The 21,905-nt window shown below is 44.5% G+C and overlaps 1 protein-coding gene across 8 annotated transcripts in view; it reads left to right on the top strand.

The window, feature by feature from the left end:
- The window catches only part of ATP7B (ATPase copper transporting beta), a 55,488-nt gene that overhangs the window by 10,771 nt on the left and 22,812 nt on the right, over positions 1-21,905 (top strand). For 4 of the 8 annotated variants that reach the window (XM_080998924.1, XM_080998922.1, XM_080998923.1 and 1 more), the window contains 7 exons: positions 8,472-9,684; positions 10,835-11,083; positions 12,009-12,172; positions 14,462-14,623; positions 16,534-16,610; positions 17,970-18,144; positions 18,271-18,504. In XM_080998924.1, the coding sequence (XP_080855050.1) occupies positions 8,517-9,684; positions 10,835-11,083; positions 12,009-12,172; positions 14,462-14,623; positions 16,534-16,610; positions 17,970-18,144; positions 18,271-18,504 (2,229 nt within the window). In that variant the 5' untranslated portion in view covers positions 8,472-8,516. Of the gene's footprint in view, positions 1-194; positions 256-3,178; positions 3,443-8,471; positions 9,685-10,834; positions 11,084-12,008; positions 12,173-14,461; positions 14,624-16,533; positions 16,611-17,969; positions 18,145-18,270; positions 18,505-21,905 lie in introns of those variants that run through there. The other 4 variants (XM_080998919.1, XM_080998920.1, XM_080998918.1 and 1 more) reach the window with 2 other exon arrangements.

The raw sequence follows: 21,905 nt of genomic DNA, 5'->3' as shown, positions 1-21,905 counted from the left end.
CTCATGAGGTGGCCAAAGTATTGGAGCCTCAGCTTCACGATCTGTCCTTCCAGTGAGCACTCAGGGCTGATTTCCTTAAGAATGGAGAGGTTTGATCTTCTTGCAGTCCATGGGACTCTCAGGAGTCTCTTCCAGCACCAGAATTCAAAAGCATCAATTCTTTGGCGATCAGCCTTCTTTATGGTCCAGCTCTCACGTCCATGCATCACTACTGGGAATACCATAGCTTTAGCTATACGGACCTTTGTTGGCAAGGTGATGTCTCTGCTTTTTAAGATGCTGTCTAGGTTTGTCATTGCTTTCCTCCCAAGAAGCAGGCGTCTTTTAATTTCGTGACTGAGAGTTAGGTGAGCCCTAGTCCCTTCTGAGACCTACAATTCCCTGAGTGGTTTAACAACCAATGCCTCTTCACAGGGAACTCGGGGGAACTGTGAGGGGAATAGGGGGGCCCCTAACAACTCAGCCTTAACGAACTCTTTGACTGTTTGAAGTGGTATCATAGTTCTTTTAATGTATAGTGTGAATGCACCCTCTGAGGTGTCCCAAGATGTTGCTTTTGCTGCAACAGACTCTTCACTCAGCCGTTGCTCTGGATTAAAACATAATGAACTAGCTGACCCTGCTTCTGGGCTGGCAACCCAAGTTGCCCAGAGGTGCATTGATTTTTGTTTATTTTATAACTACCATCTTCTGAACCAGAGATGGGAATCTTTTTGATCCAGGAGGCCACATTCTCTTCCTGCTAATCTTCCAAGCACTGCATGCTGGCTCTGGGAAGGCCAAAATGGTGGATGAGGCCCAAGATGGCCGTGTACGCTGGGCAGCCCCCAAGCGTAGCCCCTCTCCACTCATTTGTGCTCCCTAACCAGCATTTCTCTATGCAAAAGCAGGAACTGAGGCTCTGATAAAAGCCCGCCAAACCTGTGACTCAGCCTAGTGAGGGTTTTCAGAGGATTAAATGTGCTCCTAGAGGAGAAGCTTCTCATCTTCCCTCAATTGTCTCCTGTAACATATGAACACACCTGATCCTGTTCCCTTTGTGTGTGCCGTGTTAAGCAATTCTCCCTCCTCCACTTTTATTATTGAGCCTCGGGTTCAGATTGCAGTTCTTTTGTTTAGGGCATTTTAAGATGTTTTCGCCTTAAGAGGAACCGAGAGGTTAGAAATGGGCAGGAGCCCTCAAGTTCAACCAACTTTATTTGTGGTATAATAGGCATTAGTGTAGCTTGCAGTTATGTCTGGAAGTATTTTAGGTTGTAGAAGGGTGGGTTGTTGTTACTACATTCAGTATGGTTTGTCTCCGCTACTGGCATCCTGCCAGCGTGGAAAGTTGGGTTCAAATCCCTGCTCAGCCACAAATCTTAATGGGCATCCTTGTTCCAGTCACTTTTCCCATCTCCCAATCTAGCCAACCTTGCAGGGGTGTTGTGATGGGAGAGGGAAAGGAGTTTTTGTGCTCTAAAGACCCTTGACGCCGTAAAGGTAAAGGACCCCTGACAGTTAAGTCCAGTCACAAACGACTCTGGGGTTGCGGCACTCATCTTGCTTTACTGGCCGAGGGAGCCGGCGTTCGTCCGCAGACAGCTTCCAAGTCATGTGGCCAGCATGACTAAGCCACTTCTGGCGAAACCAGAGCAGCGCACGGAAACACCATTTACCTTCCCGCCGGAGCGGCATCTATTTATCTACTTGCACTTTTTGGCGTGCTTTCGAACTGCTAGGTTGGCAGGAGCAGGGACCGAACAACGGGAGCTCACCCCGTCATGGGGATTCGAACCACCGACCTTCTGATCGGCAAGCCCAAGGCTCAGTGGTTTACACCACAGTGCCACCCGTGTCCCTTGGCGCCATGCCTAGCCCCAAAAGAAAGTAGTAGAGGGCATTAAAAAGCGATTGTCTGCCCGAGGGAGGGGAAAATAATAATGGGGTGTACACGACTTCTGCTTCCCTTGCCTATGGAAAGGAATTTTGCTACCGCAGGGCAAGGCTAGCAAGACAGTCAGGCCGGAATTTGGAATTTAGCGTAGCAGAGATCAGATGCTGCTGAGGCAGGAACTGCTTTTGAGAAGGAAAAGAGCAAAATGGAACCGTATCGGCTGACACAGAGTTGTGATCTGTAATGTGGTTTTTTACCTGATAATCTAACACATTAGATCTGGATGTATCACCAACACGGTCAGCAGTGACTGCTGAATTTGGCTGTAATCAGGGCTGGATTTAGGTTTGATGAGGCCCTAAGCTACTAAAGGTAATGCGGACCTTTATATGTCCAGCTGTCCTTTGTCAACAAAAAATTGTCGCTGTTTTTTGTGCTGAATATGTGCTATATGGTAATTTATGGACCTAATAGGCATCAAAATCCATTTGCACATAGCAAATAGGAGCCTACACAACACAAAACACTGTTGCTGTATGTAGGTTTTATTTTATTTGTTTTTTATCTTATATTTTGGAAATGTATATCCAGTTTTTTTCTTTAAATTTTTTTGGGGCCCCCAAGAGAGTGGGGCCCTAAGCTATAGCTTGTTTAGCTTATACGTAAATCCAGCACTGGCTGTAATGATTTATTATTCCAGCCAGCCACAGAGTTGGTGGCTTCAGCAGAATACATGTAGAAGAGTCCTTGTTTTCAGCGAAACATTTTCTATTCTTCTGGGTTTGGCAGCAGGCCTAGGAGCTGCTGTTTTCGGTGTGTTCTCCTTAGCGCTGCTCTCGAATAACAAAGCCCACAGGTCACCCTCCTTCCCATGTTTTAAAAATGTGTTGTCTGTAAATGGAGTCTCAGTGTTTTGAGCAAGCGGTTGATTGAAGAAGGATGAAAGCTTGGATGGCAGAGTTAATTATACACTGGGTTGCCTCACACAGGCCATATTTGACAAGCTTGTGAAAGGCAGCCTTGACTGAGGACACTGGAGAGCCGTGCGCAAACAATTATAACAGCACCCAGCGCCGTTTGTCATTGCATGCCAAGGCTGACAATGGGTGGGGAATATTTAAACCTGTTTACAAATGTATAAAGCCAAGCACAGCCCACTGCTACAGGTTACTGAAAAGACGAGGAGGAGATAATCAAGCTCTCTAGCAATCCAGATTTTGCTATCCTGGTATAGAGATGGTAGGAGAGGGATTGTTGCAGCAGCAAACCAGATAGCACTTCTTCCCCATTTGGCTTTTCCAGTGTACAAAACCTCCTATGGTAATGGAAAATAAAACAAGAGAGATGTCTTTGAGAGAGGGCCAATCTTCCCTTGCAACTTTAAGCCACAAAAACATTACTCTGGTGCGCTTCTGCAAACAGCAGTCTCCCCAAAAGCTTTCCGCGCTGGAAGACGATGAGCATTGCCGGCCAGGAGGCCTTGTGAAAACTAGAAGTCTGTCTCAGAAAGCGGAGGATATTCCCTACAGTGTCTTGACAGAAGTGGTAGACAGCACTGACAGACAGGTCAGTTTAATAAGATAGAGGGGATGCGAACTAAAACTTTTGGATGGGTGGGGAGTCTTTGTTTGTGAGAAATTAAAGCTCCAGTCCTATGCCCACTTAGCTGGAAGTAAATTGGAGACTGCATCATTAGTTACCATAATCCTTTTTCTTTGTCCGCCAGGAAGTAAAATGTACCCCTTTTTGAAAGCAAATTGCCTAAAGAGGTAAATAATCTCCATCAATCAATGGTTTATAAGTTGTTTGCTTTAGTAGCTACCGTTGGACATCAATTTGTGGGCAGCATAATAGTTGAAAATAATAGTAATTGCTTGGAAAGGGAAACTATCATAATTATAGATAAGCTGCTTATTGAAAACCGATTCTAGCAATAGTTCTTAACAAACAGGCTGCAGACATTTCAGCAATTCCTGTATTTCAATAGATTTATAGACCAGTTAATGAACTGACTTGAGTACTTTGGGTCATACTTTAAATAGAGGTCCTTTTTTAGTTTTGTATATCTTAAGTGCAGATATTTTCTGTGATTTGTGACAGAGAAACCCAACTTGAAACAATCTTAAATTTAAATGATACCACTGAGTTTGTAAAAAGATCATTTGCCAAAGCAAGTTAGTTTCCTGCAGGTTGATTTATAATACACATGTGCCATTGAGATAAGGCGTAAAAGCTTTTCTTGTGCCACAGATAGTTATTTCACATATTCTGTACAGCTTACTACTGGGTAAGTGAGTTTGGATTGTAGCCTTAGTTCAGAGTAAACATCCATACGATTGTGCTTTGTTCACACTTAATTAGTACAGTGTCTGGATTATGTTGTTGAAACCTAGCTTTTTGGATGTGCTGTTTTGAAAATTGTATGATGAACAAGAACCATGCTACATATGTTGAAGGCTGACATGTATCGAGTCAGATTTACCAACATGTAGCATGCAAATTCTTGCTGTGCCGTATCTCTTAAGTCTGCAGTCCTAGCCCCACTGACCTCGGAGTAAGCCCCATTGAATTCAGTAGAACTTATTTCTGAGCAGATATGGTTAGGGTTGTGCTAGAAGCTGTTTAAAATACCCTGTAAACCTTTTGAGCTTTTGATAGCCCAACGCATACAATTCGTGTTAACAGGCTCAGTCCAGTTTCCCTATAGAAAAATAGTTAGCAGAGTTCAGAGTTCATCTCATGGTAAGCTGTAAACCAGGGGTAGCCAACACCCTAGAGACTGCGATCTACTCACAGTATTAAAAGCTGGCAGTGATCTTTTTGGGGGTTCAGGTCAAAGTTGTTGGGTTTTTTTTAAGGAGGAGGAAAGCCACGTTTTTTAGGGGAGTTGAGCTTTTTTAGGGAGGAGGAAAGCCCTGATTTTTGAGAATTCAAGCCTAAGCTCAAGCGAAAAAGGGGAACAGCCACTTGCCAACAGATCACTGGGGAAACAAACAGCCTCACTGAGTAAACTGTCTTCCGTTCTGCGAATCGTGCAACAATGGAGGGCAGGGCGAGGGGGCGCTAAGGTCTTTTACCAACGCTAAGGAAAGGGACCCAGCTATTGACCGTGATCTACCGAAGCCTGGATCTGCCAGTACATTCCGATCGACCTGTTGGACATCCCTTCTATAAACCATGCACTTTACTACTCCTTGTTTGCGCTGGGGATAAACAAACCACCACCCCTAGCTTAGTGGTTCGTCTGCATTGCATCAGTGGTCTGTTTCGCTCAAGCCATATTTAGTAAGCCAGAAACAAACCATTTCTCTTTGGAGTGCAAAAACCACAAACCCTGGTTTGGCCTTAATGCTAATAATTGTGGTTTGTTTGGTCAGCCATCTTACATCGCTGTGTGGATGCAGCCAGACAATGAAAACAGACAAAGTTGATAGCAGAGTGGCGGCAAGCTAGAAGTGAAGAGGATGAACAGAAACTGCTTTCTGACAAGACACAACACGGTGCATTTTTGTGCAACTGGGCAGAATCCAGGGGTATATTCTATTCACCTTTGTTCGCAATGGCAGACAGAGGCAGCAAATAGAGGCAATGCAGTGGCGTAGCGTGGGGGTGCAGGGGGGGCCGGCCGCACCGGGCGCAACATCTGGGGGGGGTTGCGCTCGCACTTGCAGCTCTCTGCCCCTACCTGGCTCACTCACTGCAGTGCTGGCTGTGCGAATCCGATCCGAGCCGCTGGGTCGCCGCCCACTGTGGAGGGGGTGGGTGCCAGGCATGCGGTGCGGAGAGAGAGCGAGGGACTATCTGGGGGAGGGATAGTGCAGCGGCTGCCCAGCGCAGCGCTGAGCGCGGGAGAGAACCACACCAGACCAGACCAGGCAGCAGCAAGAAGAAGCTGGCAGCGGCGGCAGGTTAGGGGTTAGGGGGCGCAAATTACTTGCCTTGCCCTGGGTTAGGGGGCGCAAATTACTTGCCTTGCCCCGGGTGCTGACAACCCACGCTACGCCGCTGAGGCAATGTATGGGGTGGTGTCTACTAGTTACTGACATTTCCTCCAAGGCATGATGAAATCCTCTATGCTTAGGAGCAAAAGAGAATTTGTGGGGAAAGGGGTTACTACCCAACTTCTCTCAGGCAAGGTCTGGGTATAAAAGTTTTCTAATTCAACTTGTTAAGCGGTGACTGTGTTTCTCTTAAAACTGTGTTTGTAATGTGTCTTGTTTAGTATGCTCTGAGAACAAGACTTGTAAAGATACTAAGAGCAGAGACTAATTTGAATAATATAATAAAATTTGGGAGACATACAGCCCACGCCTCAGCATGTTTACTCAGTGAGTTCAATGGAAATTCCTGGTTAGCTTGCTTAAGACTGTAACTTTAGAAAAATTAAATGTTTAAATATTTAACTTTGTGGGTATACATTTAAATCTTGGGGAACTCGGGATCCAGCAGCGAATGCTGAGTCACTGCTGCAAGATGTCAGTGTCAAAATTCAAGAAAGGCTATCAAGCTGACATGGATTGACGAAGGAATTCAGAATGTTTAGAACGGATAAAAGAGTTTAACATAACTAAAGATAGGAAAAATGTGATAGGTTTACCGAGCTGTAAACACACCTGTTGAGGTGTGTATGCTGTTGATTTTAAATATTGTAGTACCTTGGTAGGTCACTTGTTGCAATTGGACAGCAATTACAAGGGTGTTTACTTGTTCATTTGTAAAATTATTTTTTAAATGAAAGAAAGGTTTGGAAGGAAAAAGACATTATGGGTTGTATCCACCTAAGTCACAGAGTAGACCCATTGAAATAAATGGATTTGGGTTACCGTATTTACTCGGATGTGGTGCACACCTTTTTTGGCCAAATTACATCACAAAAATTAAGGTGAGCATTCGATTTGATGGCGCATTTACATTCACCAGCAAATACTTTTTTGGCTTCAAGGTTTTGAAAATTGAGGTGTGCATTAGATTTGATGGCTCATTAAAGGTAGTTATTAAAGGTAGTTATGATTAACTTTAATCCATTGATTTCAGTGTGTTTACTTGGAGTATGATTTAAGCCAAATTCCTTACAGTTGAAATCCAGACGACAGTGGCAAGAACGGTTAACAAAAGTGATCAGGACTTATACCTTGGCTGTGTTAGTTTGTTAGGCTAAGGACTAAATGTCCTCCTGGAAGAGAATTGCTGGTAGCTCCCAATATGAAACATCTCTGGGTTCGTATACTGTACTACTCTTGTTTATTGCGCTGTTTAAAATGCAAACAAATAGCCAAATTCACAGCTGTCAGCCTTAAGGCTTATAGGTTATCTAGAGATGACAAATCTAAGAGCAGAGTAGCAAATGTAAAAAAAAGAAAGATGAAAACTATTATTATGGCCCTGTTTTATCTGTTAATTTGTCACATACAATATGTCAGAACAGGGAAGATTTCCTAGTGAGGAAATCTAGTCTCCTCCCCCATCGTTTTACCCGGACACTGAGGTCCAGCGCCGAGGGCCTTCTGGCAGTTCCCTCACTGCAAGAAGCCAAGTTACAGGGAACCAGGCAGAGGGCCTTCTTGGTAGTGGCACCCGCCCTGTGGAACGCCCTCCCACCAGATGTCAAAGAGAACAACAACTACCAGGCTTTTAGAAGACATCTAAAAGCAGCCCTGTTTAGGGAAGCTTTTAATGTTTGATGTATTACAGTATTTTAATATTTTTTTGGAAGCCGCCCAGAGTGGCTGGGGAAGCCCAGCCAGATGGGCAGGGTATAAATTTATTATTATTATTATTATTATTATTATTATTATTATTATTAGTGAGGTCAGTGATGCCATTTTGCAGAGGTGGGGTGTGTGCAGTGTGCTCAAAGCCATGTAGTGGATCCATGGTTGTATTAGGGCTTTAATCTGGGTCCTGTAACTGAACATTCACCCCTTCCTTAACAGTGCTAATGGGTTTAGCTAAGAGTTTCCAATGAACTAAGTGTAATTCCTCAGCCCCCTAAAGTGTCCATCAATGCCCTAGCACAGATGGGCAGCATGAGTGGGATGAGAGAGCAAAATAATTAGACACCATCCCAATTTGGAGGACTCCACATCCCTCTGTTTGGTATATTTATGTTTACAATGTCAAAATTGTTAGGAACTGTTTCTACCGATATAGAATAGTACAGTCAAACCTCGAGTCACAAACGCCTCCGTTTTGGAACGTTTCAGCTCCCAAACGCTGAAAACCTAGAAGCAGTCCTTTTTTTATTTCGGGGGGGGGGGAACGTACCCCTAAACATTTTGTGAATCTAAATTTGGCCTCATTGAGGGGCAGTATTTCAGTATAAGTAGGAAAATGAGAGTACCCCTAAACATTTTTTGTAGAAAAAAAGCACTGCCCGGAAGTAAATGCTCCGGTTTTCAAACGTTTTTCGGAAGCCAAATGTCTGACATGGCTTCCGCTTGAGTGCCGGAAGCTCCTGCAAACAATTGGAAGCCGTGCCTCGGTTGTCAAACATTTCAGAAGCTGAATGGACTTCCGGAACCGAGGCTTAACTGTATACGTCAAAGTAAACATCACAGTACATTATTTCTGCTTTTGTTTTCTCTGTAAATTTCAGGTTGTACCTGGGCACACTTCGCCTGCCCACATATCGGCATCAGCAATGAAGCAAAAGTTTGCATTTGACAACACTAGCTTTATGGAGGACTTGGACCACTTACCCCCTCCTCATTCTCAGTTGAATACTATTACCGTCAGTATTTTGGGTATGACTTGCCAAGCCTGTGTACATTCCATAGAAGGCAGAATATCCAAGGTAAAAGGAATTGTAAACATCAAGGTGTCTCTTAAGGAAAGTAATGCTGTGGTCAAGTATTTGGAACTGGAAATAAGTCCCTATCAGATCTGCCAAGAAATCAAGGACATGGGATTTGATGCCAGCGTTGCAGATACAACGCAGTCTTCAGGGCAACGGACCGATGAAGCTTTAGTTAAGATCAAAATAGAAGGCATGACCTGTCAGTCTTGTGTTAGCGCCATTGAAGAAAAGATTGGGAAACTACATGGGGTGAAGAAGATCAGAGTTACCCTCAGCAGCCAGGAAGCCATCATTGCTTATCATCCCTTTATCATTAAGCCTGAGGAATTAAAAAATAACATAGACAGCCTGGGATATGAAAGCACTATTAAGCATAAGCAAGCCCCGTTGAAACTTGGCTTGATTGACGCAGAACGTTTACAGCAGATAAATATAAGAATTCCTGCTGACAGAGAGACAATAGAAAACAATGGGACCAGTGCATCTGTTGTAGAGCTCAGTGTGGAAGGGATGCACTGCAAATCTTGCATCAACCTCATTGAAAGTTCAGTCTCGGACTTGCCTGGTGTCCAGCGTATTAAAGTGTCATTGGAACAGAAAAATGCTCTTGTGTGGTTTGACCAGAATTTGATCACTCCATCCTCACTGCAGCAAGCTATCGAAGCCCTTCCCCCTGGTAACTTTAAAGTCTCCTTTTCCAGTAAAGTTGAGGACAATAATGGACCGCTTACCTTAAGCACGCCATCGTCTTTGCCTTGTATCTCTAGCAACCCTCCTCACGTAGTCCTGCAAAGTGAATCTTGTACAACTGTGATTAGGATTGATGGAATGACTTGCAATTCCTGTGTAAAATCCATTGAGAGCGCCATATCGCAAAGAAAAGGGGTCGGACATATATCTGTATCTTTAGCTGAAGGCACGGCAATTATATACTACAGTTTGATGATAACCAACTCTGAAGAACTCAGATCTGCTATAGAAGACATGGGATTTGATGCTTCTGTCTTAACAGGTACAAATCAGTTTTTCTGTAATGAAGACGTCCTCATTGGAAAGGATCTTGTCACCTCCATAACAGTACTAGCATCTAGGGATGGGCAAAAGTGTCGATTTTGGTTTCCCTCAGTTTTTTTCAAAATCCGAAATTGAGTTATCTGCATATCCACACCAGTTTGCAATTAAAAACCACAACTCATTCATTAGCAACTTAGTGTGAATGTCTCTAGTACAGTGGTACCTCGAGTTACATACGCTTCAGGTTACAGACTCCGCTAACCCAGAAATAGTGCTTCAGGTTAAGAACTTTGCTTCAGGATGAGAACAGAAATCGTGCTCCGGCAGCGCAGCGGCAGTGGGAGACCCCATTAGCTAAAGTGGTGCTTCAGGTTAAGAACAGTTTCAGGTTAAGAACAGACCTCCAGAACAAATTAAGTACTTAACCCGAGGTACCACTGGTATATACTTTTGTATGGAATTTGGCTCAATATGGACATTTTTGCAAAGCTTGTTTTTCTAATATTTATTTTTAGAAATAAAAATGCATTTTTATATGCTATTGCTACCTAAATGTGCATATTATGCACACTTTTCCTTAATATATGCATTTTATATACTACTGCCACTACTACTACTACTACTAATAATTGTATACTGTACTGCCCTGCACCCGCAGGTCTCATTATGTGACTAGAGAACTGCACTGCAAAATTTGGAGAAACTCAAATTTCTGGGATGGGTGTGTTTAGGTTCCCTTAGTGTTTTGGAAAGTGCAAATTATGTAGATTCACCTTTAAATGTGAACTGAATTGAATTTCTCCCCCATCCCTACTGATCAACAAACTGTACAACCTGTGTACTGTCTTGCTTAAGCATACTGCAGTTTAGTTTATAAGTTATAAGTAGCGTTTCTCTGGAGTTCTGCCTAGTCCGCAGTAGCTGTTTCACTGCTTGTCTTTGGAATCACGAAACACCCTGATGTGCTTGGCCTTGATCCTTTTAAGATCTGGAATACAATACATAGGCGCAGCCTAGGAGAAAATCCCAAACCTGTAAATGAAAGTGTAGCATGTTGGGTCAACACTGTATATCAGTAAAAGAGTTCTATGGTTGCTGTAGTTGTGCTGTTGCTCATATGAATGCAATTTCTGATGTTCTTATTCAAGATACCACCAACGGGAGACCTACTACTGTTGGAAGTATGGAGACCAGCATGCTGGCCTCTGCTTCTCTGAGAAGTGAAACTCTTTCAGAGTTGCCATGCGGAGACGTTTTGCCACAGAAAAGGAACTTATATAATGACCCTCCAAAGGCATCCACAACAGGAAAAACCGATAAATGTTTCATGCAGGTCACAGGCATGACTTGTGCATCGTGTGTATCCAGCATCGAGAAGAATCTGCAAAAAGAAGATGGTAAAATAGCTAATATGCAATATATTGGTTGTTTTAGTAGCGCCTTCGGGTGCGTTGAGCCTGTGGCTTTCAACTGCTGCTGGCTGTCTGGATTGTTTGCTGCAGACCTGGGACCGTAGGTGGTGGATTAGCATCCTGCTCCTGAATGGGACTATCTCATTCTATTGGAGTAAATATACCGTATTTTTCGCCCTGTAGGGCGTACTGGCCCATAGGGCGCACCTAGTTTTTTTTTTGGGGGGGGGGAATAAAAAAAAAATTATTTTCCCCCCCCAGCCGCGGGGCTGGGGCGGGGGAAGCCCGAGCTTCCCCTGACCCCAGCCCCCAGAACAGGCTGCTATCCGCAAGCCTTGCAAGCCCGGCGGGAACTCCCGCGAGCTTGCAAGGCTTGCGGATAGCTTCCTGAAGCCTGGAGAGCGAGAGGGGTCGGTGCGCACCGACGCCTCTCGCTCTCCAGGCTTCAGCGAAAGCCTGCATCCGCCCCATAGGATGCACACACATTTCCCCTTCATTTTTGGAGGGGGAAAAGTGCGTCCTATAGGGCGAAAAATATGTTAGTCTCATTTATACATTGCTTAGCCTCCTTCATAAATATATATTCTTTGAAGTGAGGACCGTTTTATTTCAGATGGGTATGCTTCCAAGTAAAGGGGTCTAAAATAGTAGCCTGAGTTGAATAATAAAAACATCTGTTTAATAGTAAGAATTGCATACTGCTCTCATTGGTTGTGGGTGACTTGTAAATTATTATTATTATTATTTAGTCCATTTATAGATGGCTTACTATTCACAGATCTCGGAAGTTGTTAACAATCTGGAAAATCAAAATTCCTAATCAAAATACATAACTAATACAGTAAGCACAATTTCATATGGTTTTCATGAAGAGAAACCCAAATGCGTGAATGCAGTTCTCTCACTACAGGAATAGTTTCTGTCCTCGTTGCCTTGATGGCAGGGAAAGTTGAAGTAAAATATAAGCCGGACAGAATTCAGCCCCTTGAAATAGCCCAGTTGATTGAGAACCTCGGTTTTGGAGCGTCAATCATGCAAAACTATCCTGGTGCAGATGGAAATATAGATCTTAAGGTGAGATTCACAAAGTGTATGCTTGTTTGACCGAACCTTTTCCCTGCCTCTAACACATCTCAGTCTTGTTCTCATTGGGTGTTCTGTTGCTAGAGGCCTTTTGTGTGGTCAGAAAGTTGGCATCTTGATTGAAATTTGCCTCCACTGCAGCAGCTTCACGTTTTGAGCAGTTTCTGCTTCCTGATCGTTGGATATTCTGGCTGGGGTTGATGGGAATTGGAATCCACAACATCTTTTTGATTTGGAACTCCTCTAACTCTTCCCGTCCGTTTTGCTAGTTGCAAGTACTCTATCATAAGTGTCTGCCACTCTGTTATCGTTGGTGATGTTTTGCTTTTCCAGTTTCTCGCCACAAGTTATTCTAGCTGCCGTGATTGCATACATGAACAATGGTCTTATATATTTTTTAATTTCTGTCGGTAAGATACCTAACAGAAAAATCTCTGGTCTTTTTTTAAAAGGAAGTTTGAATAATTTCTTGAATTCATTGTAGATATTGTTCCAAAATTCACGGATAACTACACAGGTCCACTACATATGATAGTATGACCCTGTATCTTTTTTGCATCTCCTGCAAGTTGGTGATCTGCTTTTGTACATTTTAGCAAGTTTTAAAAGGGTATGGTGCCATCTGGTGTTTTCCCTAAGATTATAACATGCTGTAAATTTCATATCTACCCTCCACAATCTTTCCCATTGTTCCATGTTCAGATCAGAAAGTACAGTGGTGCCTCGCAAGACGAAATTAATTGGTTCCGCAAGTTTTTTCTTCTTGCGAGTTTTTCGTCTTGCGAAGCACGGTTTCCCATAGGAATGCATTGAAAATCAATTAATGCGTTCCTAGGGAAACCGCTTGCCAGGCTGGCGGTGCGGAGAAGGGCTTTTCTCCCCACCTCAAGCCTTCAGGACAGGTACGGGAACAGAGGGGAAGGCGCGCAGCGCTTTCCCTCTGTTCCCGGGGCTTGCGTGGGAGGAGGGTTTTTCCTCCCCACCGTCAACATTCAGAACAGCATTCTGAATGTTGGCGGTGGGAAGGAAAACCCTCCTCCCACCCCAAGTCTTCAGGAAAGCCATCCGAAGCTGGGCGGCGGGAGAAGGTGTCCCGCCCCCCCGCCCGGCATCGGAGCTTCGTTCCGATGCCGGGCGGCGGGAGGAGGCGTCCCCCCCCCCCGCCCGGCATCGGAGCTTCGTTCCGATGCCGGGCGGCGGGAGGAGGCGTCCCCCCCCCGCCCAGCATCGGAGCTTCGTTCCGACGCCGGGCGGGGGGAGGAGGCGTTCCTCCCCCCCCCGCCCGGCATCGGAGCTTCGTTCCGATGCCGGGCGGGGGGAGGAGGCGTTCCTCCCCCCCCCGCCCGGCATCGGAGCTTCGTTCCGATGCCGGGCGGGGGGGAGAAGGCGTTCCTCCCCCCCCGCCCGGCATCGGAGCTTCGTTCCGATGCCGGGCGGCGGGAGGAGGCGTCCCCCCCCCGCCCGGCATCAGAGCTTCGTTCCGATGCCGGGCGGGGGGAGGAGGCGTTCCTCCCCCCCCGCCCGGCATCGGAGCTTCGTTCCGATGCCGGGCGGGGGGAGGAGGTGTTCCTCCCCCCCCCGCCGCCCGGCATCGGAGCTTCGTTCCGGCATCGGAGACGCGCTGCGCTTCCCCGCTGTCCCGGAGATTTCCCTATGGGCTGTCGTCTTGCGAAGCAAGCCCATAGGGAAATTCGTTTTGCGAAGCGCCTCCAAAACGGAAAACCCTTTCGTCTAGCGGGTTTTCCGTCTTGCGAGGCGTTCGTCTTGCGGGGCACCACTGTATATGGAGAATGGAGAATATTTAAAGAATATTTAAGATTATATTGTACAAATAATATTATACTAGCAGAACTTGAATGATACCTGTAAGGAAAAAAGTGTAACACATATCTTTTCGGATTATATGAAAATAATATGAAATAACATAAAGCTGTGCGAGAAAACAGTGACAGTATAAACAGTATAATGAGAACGATTGGAAGTTTTACATCCATAACTTTTATTCACCTGTTATTTGAGATGATGTATTTTCCTTTTGTATACTTCCCCCCCCCTTTTCTTCGCATCCTTTCTTTTCTTTCTTTCTTTTCTTTGTTTCCGCTGTAAATGATCTTTTATGTTTGTATTTTAAATCAATAAAGATTAAAAGAAAAAAGATAAAAAAGGAATCCACAGCATCTGGAGGGCACCATGTTAGCTGTTCCTGGACTGTGTGGACCAATGGTCTGGTGGTTTATAAGGCAACTTCCCATGTTAACACTAACTGCAGTTCTCTTTCAGGTCCTAGGGATGACCTGTGCTTCATGTGTTCATAACATTGAATCCAAACTTACCAAAACGCCTGGCATTCTTTATGCATCTGTGGTGCTGGCTACTTCCAAAGCTCACATCCGCTTTGACCCGGAAGTTGTTGGTCCTCGAGATGTTATAAAGATTATTGAGGTAAGCTATTAAAACATTTTGTTATTTATTTATTTATTTATTTTTAAATGCCCAACTGCATTTGCCATTGCCGCAGGAGCTAGGGGTCAGTATCAATAAGGTGGGCGTTACAAGTTTTCTGCCAGCCAGGCTGCTAGTTGTGTTTACTGGTTAGTAAACTTCCACACTAGACACATGGCTGCAGGCTATCGTCCTTTCTCGGGGAAATAGCAGGCTGCAAAACAAATGTGAAAATGATCACAGGAATGATGTTGAACATTCCTCAAACTCCTGTAAAGCAAAGCGTCAATTTATGAAAGTGCTTCTTGAGATCTTGTCTTATAGCACATTGAAGTTTACTGTAATGGTTGCTCAGAGTAGAGCTTTATAGGAAGCCCAACGCAAGTTGCAGATTGGTAGCTTAGCAAAAAGTCTGAATTCTTTAAAATTTAAGGATGATCAACCCCAGTTCTGTAGCTACTGTAGGAAAAATGAGGATAACAAAGAAGTCTGTACGGTGAAGCACAGTCAGGAGAATAATTCTGGATCATGGGAGAACAATAATGTTCTTCAAGGATAGAATTTGTTTTTTAAAAGGTAGACTTTTCTGGCATGTTGGTTTCCTTGTTTACTGTGGAATTCTAAAAACAATAAAGGAATAATATTTTTAATTTTGAATCGGTCTGTGGATAGAAGCTGTGTGAAGCCACTGTATAGGGAAAATTTAAGCGATGAGATTAAAATGAAAACAGGAGAAGAAATACAAAAACGAGGGACAGTAGTACTAAATTCCTGTATAGTGTTGTTTGAAATAATTAAGGTGGTAGCGTACTGGTGATATTTGATAGTTTTTAGTGTAGTTTTATTTTTGACGTGCACGTATCAACAAAATAGAAAACTTACATGAATAACAAGCAAAATTAAGAGGATCAGTCATGTTGCATTTTCAAAGTACACAGCATTTCCTGTCAACTGTTATTATTTAATATCTATCTTCTTTTCAAAGCTACCTTATGGAATCCTCCAAAGAAGTCCATGCATGGACGGCGGTAGCCAATTATAGTCTTTTGAAATTTTCTTTTCTGCTTTGAGGTTTCCTTTTACAATCAAGTGGTATATAAATTTTATTGGGGGGTTGGGGGAAAGATACATAATGTAATGCCGTTTTTTGATCTAGACATAGTCCCGTTATTAGTCCCATTTCATAGAATACCCTTTTCGAAAACTCATTTATTTTTTCACAGGACCACCACATATGGAAGAAGGTTCCTTACTCCCTACTTCCCATCTAGCACAATGGACTGCTCACCTGTAATTTTACTAAGGATGTGAGGCGTCATGTACCATCTGTGTATTAGTTTAAAATAATTTTCCCTTTTATGGGCAGAAGCTCTTTCGCTCAGTATTTTCTCCCATACACTATTCCACTTGGCTTCATTCATGGAAACATTTAAATTATTCCCCTGAGTTTTCCTGTGGAAGTCTAGGGTTTTCTTGCAACAGTGTTGTATAGATTTTTGGATAAGGTTCCCTTGTCTGTGAAGGATATGTGAGTAAATATGTGAGTAAATATTCAAAAACCATTAAAGGTCTGGTTGGCTCAGATATATTTTCAGGAATGATTATAAAATGCATAATTGGATATAATTGGATCCAATTAGTGTTTGTTTTCTCCAATTTTCCTTTTATTTGGGTTCCAGTTAATAGTTGATACTAGTGAAATAATAGCAAAACCAGCTGTTTTTAGATTTGGAAAGTCTATACAAATCAGAGCTACATATCGGGAAATGGTTCTAAAATCTGAAAACCCAGATTTTGAGAGCTTGAAAAATAATAGAGCAGTGTTTTAGTTTTATGTAACCAGCAGTACTTCATTTGAGCTATTTTCATTTCATATTTATTTTTATACTATTTCTTTCTTTTTTGTAAAGGGGATCGGTTTTCAGGCATCTTTGGCTAAAAGGGATCCAAAGGATCATAACTTGGATCACAAAGAGGAGATCCGACAGTAAGTATAGCTACATATATGAAAGGGTGTGGTAGATAGATACGGATGGCAACACAATAATTCCCAAAGCAGGTAACTGAATATCTGTGGTATATAGGTATCTGTGCATAGCTGTCAACCGTCCCTTATTTGGCGGGAAACTCCCTTATCCCAGCGCTGTTTCCCGCTGCTGTCCCGGATTGATGATGTCCCTTAAATTTCCCGGGTTTCATGCTCGCCTGGCTCGGGAGGGAAGCAGCGGCTCAGGGTCCTCCGCCGTGCGAGAGAGAGCACGGTCATGAGCTGCCGCGTCTCCGTCTCTCCCTTTTCCCCCTCAGGGGCACATTTTGAGGAGATGGGTGGCAGCGAGCGGGCAGGCAGCCCGTCTCTTGCGAGACTTCCGCCGCGCTGCCAGGGGAAGTCGGAGGCAGCGGCGGCTAAGGAGGCGGCCTGAGGGAGGAGGAAGAGGAGGGGATGGGGAGGGACGCAGAAGGGCGGCGCTTCAGCGGCGCCGCAACCACCTCATGCCGGGCTTGTGGGCAGCATGGGTGAGAATCTCTCTCCCCCCCCCCACGGGTGGGGAAGGGCTGATGGAACTCCTTGCGGCAGGACGACGGCAGCCCCGACGTGCTGCTTAGCAGACCCTCCAACCAGTGCAGCATCTTAATGTAGTGATTTCCCCCTCTGCATCCCTTTCATAACTCTATTTTTATAAATCATTTGTCCATCCCTAGTTCAAATTTTTACTACAAGTTTTCTGTCAATCCTACCAATGTATGTAACTCTTGACAATAGCTTTTCAAATAAATTATAAACTTTCCCCATTCTTTATTAAAGAGGTCCTCTTCCTGGTTTCTAATTCTGCTTGTAAGCTTTGCCATCTCGACGTCGTTCATCAGTTTTGTCTGCCCCTCTTCTTTGGTCAGAGTTGTAGACCCTTAGGATCATCTAGTCCAACCCCCTGCAAAACACAGTCAGTCGCAGCAAAAGCAGCCTGGCTCCATCAGTGCCGGATTTATGTATAAATTAAGCAAAATCCCTTATTTTGGCTACTGATCCCTTATTTTCGAGGCTGCTGGTCCCTTATTTTCAAATCTGTAAGTTGACAGCTATGTATCTGTGTGACTGAAAATTGTGAGTGTTCAATTTTTTGTGGGTGCAAACGTTTCACATTACTTTTGATTGTCTTTGTTTTACAGAAGTGTAGGTAAGTATATGAATGCCTTGAGCTGAAACGTGGAATCAGAAATCTATATTTGGGGTTTAGTGGTTCCTCAGCTGGTACTGCTAACAGCAGAAGCAGGCCTTGTGCAATATTTGCCTATTTCGTTACCAAGGAGATTTGAAGACTCTAATACTGTGGATTCCCTGCCTTTTCAGATGGAGAAAATCGTTCTTATGCAGCCTGGTATTTGGTATCCCTGTCTTGATCTTAATGATTTACATGCTAATACCTGATGGTCAGCAGCACGGATCAATGGCTCTGGAGCAAAATGTGATCCCTGGATTATCTATTCTCAACCTTCTTTTCTTTCTCCTTTGCACTTTGGTTCAGGTACATTTCAAGAATATTTCCTTTCTTTTTAATCTCCCATTACATAATTGGATATTTACACAGTGGACGAAAGGCTTCATCAAGCCAGCAAAAGTGTTACAAAAATAGGTGGTTTTCTTTTGACAGTTCTTCGGCGGATGGTACTTCTACGTCCAAGCCTACAAGTCCCTTAAGCACAGGATGGCCAATATGGACGTCCTGATAGTGCTGGCCACGTCTATTGCCTACATCTACTCATGCGTCATTCTGATGGTTGCCATAGGTGAAAAGGCCGAGCAAAGCCCCATCACCTTTTTCGACACCCCTCCAATGCTGTTTGTGTTCATATCTCTTGGGCGGTGGCTGGAGCACATAGCAAAGGTAACGTATATTAAGACTCAGTCCTAGAAGGGACCCTACCAGAAGCAACGTGCTGAGTGAGGTGGCACCACCATGCTAGCTTCCCAGCAGATGGGTTGCTGTTGCTTGCTGGGAGGGATAGAGAGAGGGTGAGGCACAGAGAGGTCAGCATGATGCAGATGCACTAGTTCAGACATGTTCAACCGATCGACCGCGATCGACAGGTAGGTCCCCGGGGTGCTCCCGGTCGATCGCGGGATTCAGAAAGGTGATCGCCTGTGTAGTCCTGTGTAGTACATCACTCTGCCCCCGGTGCTATGTCCCATTGCCGCCGCCACAAATCCCTGCGTCAGTGGCATAGTGTTTGAACGATACAGTACTGTGTACAAGAACTCTGGGCACTCCACCCCTAAAAAGCTCAACAACTTTGGGAATCCCACCCCCCTGGCAAAAAAAAGATCACTGCCAGTTTTATTATACTGGGAGTAGATCGCAGTCTCTAGAGAGTTGGGCGTGCCTGATAGTGTAGCAGTTCCCCCCCACCCAGTGAGCACGGACCCCACAGAATATCCGTTCTGACTCTGTGCTTTGAGGATAGAAGCATAACGCTGAAAGATCCCCCTCTAGCCTTTCTTTGGAAACCGAGTTCAGGAGTTCACAACTTCCCCAGGTTAAGTCTGCCTGCATTAGTAATTTACAAGAGTGAACATTAAGTTTAAGCAACTGCCTTGGTCACATGTGGGAGTTTAGTACAGAAGGAACAATTGGTCTTGCATGAAGAAGAGGAGTTTGGATTTGATATCCCGCTTTATCACTACCCGAAGGAGTCTCAGACTGGCTAACATTCTCCTTTCCCTTCCTGCCCCACAACAAACACTCTGTGAGGTGAGTGGGGCTGAGAGACTTCAGAGAAGTGTGACTGGCCCAAGGTCACCCAGCAGCTGCATGTGGAGGAGTGGAGACGCGAACCCGGTTCATCAGATTACGAGTCTACCGCTCCTAACCACTACACCACACTGAATGATAGATCTGATAGGCTGCTGATGACCTGGATGGGTTTGGTACCATCCTTCATAGAATCATAGAATCATAGAGTTGGAAGAGACCACAAGGGCCATCGAGTCCAACCCCCTGCCAAGCAGGAAACACCATCAGAGCACTCCTGACATATGGTTGTCAAGCCTCTGCTTAAAGACCTCCAAAGAAGGAGACTCCACCACACTCCTTGGCAGCAAATTCCACTGTCGAACAGCTCTTACTGTCAGGAAGTTCTTCCTAATGTTTAGGTGGAATCTTCTTTCTTGTAGTTTGGATCCATTGCTCCGTGTCCGCTTCTCTGGAGCAGCAGAAAACAACCTTTCTCCCTCCTCTATGTGACATCCTTTTATATATTTGAACATGGCTATCATATCACCCCTTAACCTCCTCTTCTCCAGGCTAAACATGCCCAGCTCCCTTAGCCGTTCCTCATAAGGCATCGTTTCCAGGCCTTTGACCATTTTGGTTGCCCTCCTCTGGACACGTTCCAGTTTGTCAGTGTCCTTCTTGAACTGTGGTGCCCAGAACTGGACACAGTACTCCAGGTGAGGTCTGACCAGAGCAGAATACAGTGGCACTATTACTTCCCTTGATCTAGATGCTATACTCCTATTGATGCAGCCCAGAATTGCATTGGCTTTTTTAGCTGCCGCGTCACACTGTTGGCTTATGTCAAGTTTGTGGTCAACCAAGACTCCTAGATCCTTTTCACATGTACTGCTCTCAAGCCAGGTGTCCCCCATCTTGTATTTGTGCCTCTCATTTTTTTTGCCCAAGTGCAATACTTTACATTTCTCCCTGTTAAAATTCATCTTGTTTGTTTTGGCCCAGTTCTCTAATCTGTCAAGGTCGTTTTGAAGTGTGATCCTGTCCTCTGGGGTGTTAGCCACCCCTCCCAGTTTGGTGTCATCTGCAAATTTGATCAGGATGCCCTTGAGTCCATCATCCAAGTCGTTGATAAAGATGTTGAATAAGACCGGGCCCAAGACAGAACCCTGTGGCACCCCACTAGTCACTCTTCTCCAGGATGAAGAGGAACCATTGATGAGCACCCTTTGGGTTCGGTCATTCAGCCAGTTACAAATCCACTGAGTGGTAGCATAGTCAAGACCGCATTTTACCAGCTTCTTTACAAGAATATCATGGGGCACCTTGTCAAATGCCTTGCTGAAATCAAGGTAGGCTACATCCACTGCGTTCCCTTCATCTACCAGGCTTGTAATTCTGTCAAAAAACGAGATCAGGTTAGTCTGACATGACTTATTTTTCAGAAATCCATGCTGACTATTGGTGATCACAGCATTCCTTTCTAGGTGCTCACAGACTGTTTGCTTAATGATCTGCTCCAGAATCTTCCCTGGTATTGATGTCAGACTGACTGGGCGGTAATTATTTGGGTCCTCTCTTTTCCCCTTTTTGAAAATAGGGACAACATTTGCCCTCCTCCAGTCTGCCGGGACTTCGCCTGTTCTCCAGGAATTCTCAAAGATGACTGCCAGTGGTTCTGAGATCACATCTGCCAGTTCTTTTAATACTCTTGGATGCAGTTCATCTGGCCCTGGAGACTTGAATACATCTAAACTAGCCAAGTATTCTTGTACTATCTCCTTAGTTATTCTGGGCTGTGTTTCCTTTGCTGAATCATTTGCTCCAAATTCTTCAGGTCGGGCATTGTTTTCTTTATCGGAGAAGACTGAGGCAAAGAAGGCATTGAGGAGTTCAGCCCTTTCTGTGTCCCCTGTTTGCATTTCACCATCTTCTCCTCTGAGTGACCCCACTGTTTCTTTGTTCTTCCTTTTGCTACGAACATACCCATAAAAGCCTTTTTTGTTGCTTTTAACCTCTCTAGCAAGCCTGAGTTCATTCTGTGCTTTAGCTTTTCTGACTTTGTGTCTACACGTGCTGGCTATTTGTTTGAATTCCTCTTTGGTGGTTTCCCCCCTTTTCCATTTTTTGTACACATCCTTTTTTAATCTTAACTCAGTTAAAAGTTCTTTAGATAGCCACCCTGGCTTCTTTAGGCACCTTCCATGTTTCCGTCTCATTGGTATTGCCTGACGTTGTGCTTTTAGTATCTCCCTCTTAACAAACTCCCAGCCATCATGAACTCCCTTTCCTTTTAGTATTATTGTCCATGGGATCTCACCCAGCACTTCCCTAAGTTTTATGAAGTCGGCTTTCTTAAAGTCAAGAAATTGAGTCCTAGTATGCTTGGCTGCTCCTTTCTGCTGTATAGTAAACTTCAGAAGAGCATGATCACTCGTGCCTAATGATCCTTCCACTTCTACCCCACTAACCAGGTCATCAACATTGGTTAGGACCAGATCTAAAATGGCTGTTCCTCTTGTTGATTCTCCCACTTTCTGGACAATGAAGTTGTCTGC

Source organism: Podarcis pityusensis, assembly GCF_964106645.2.
Source record: "Podarcis pityusensis genome assembly, chromosome: 3".
Lineage (NCBI taxonomy): Eukaryota > Metazoa > Chordata > Lepidosauria > Squamata > Lacertidae > Podarcis > Podarcis pityusensis.
This window is presented reverse-complemented; position numbering and strand designations above follow the sequence as displayed.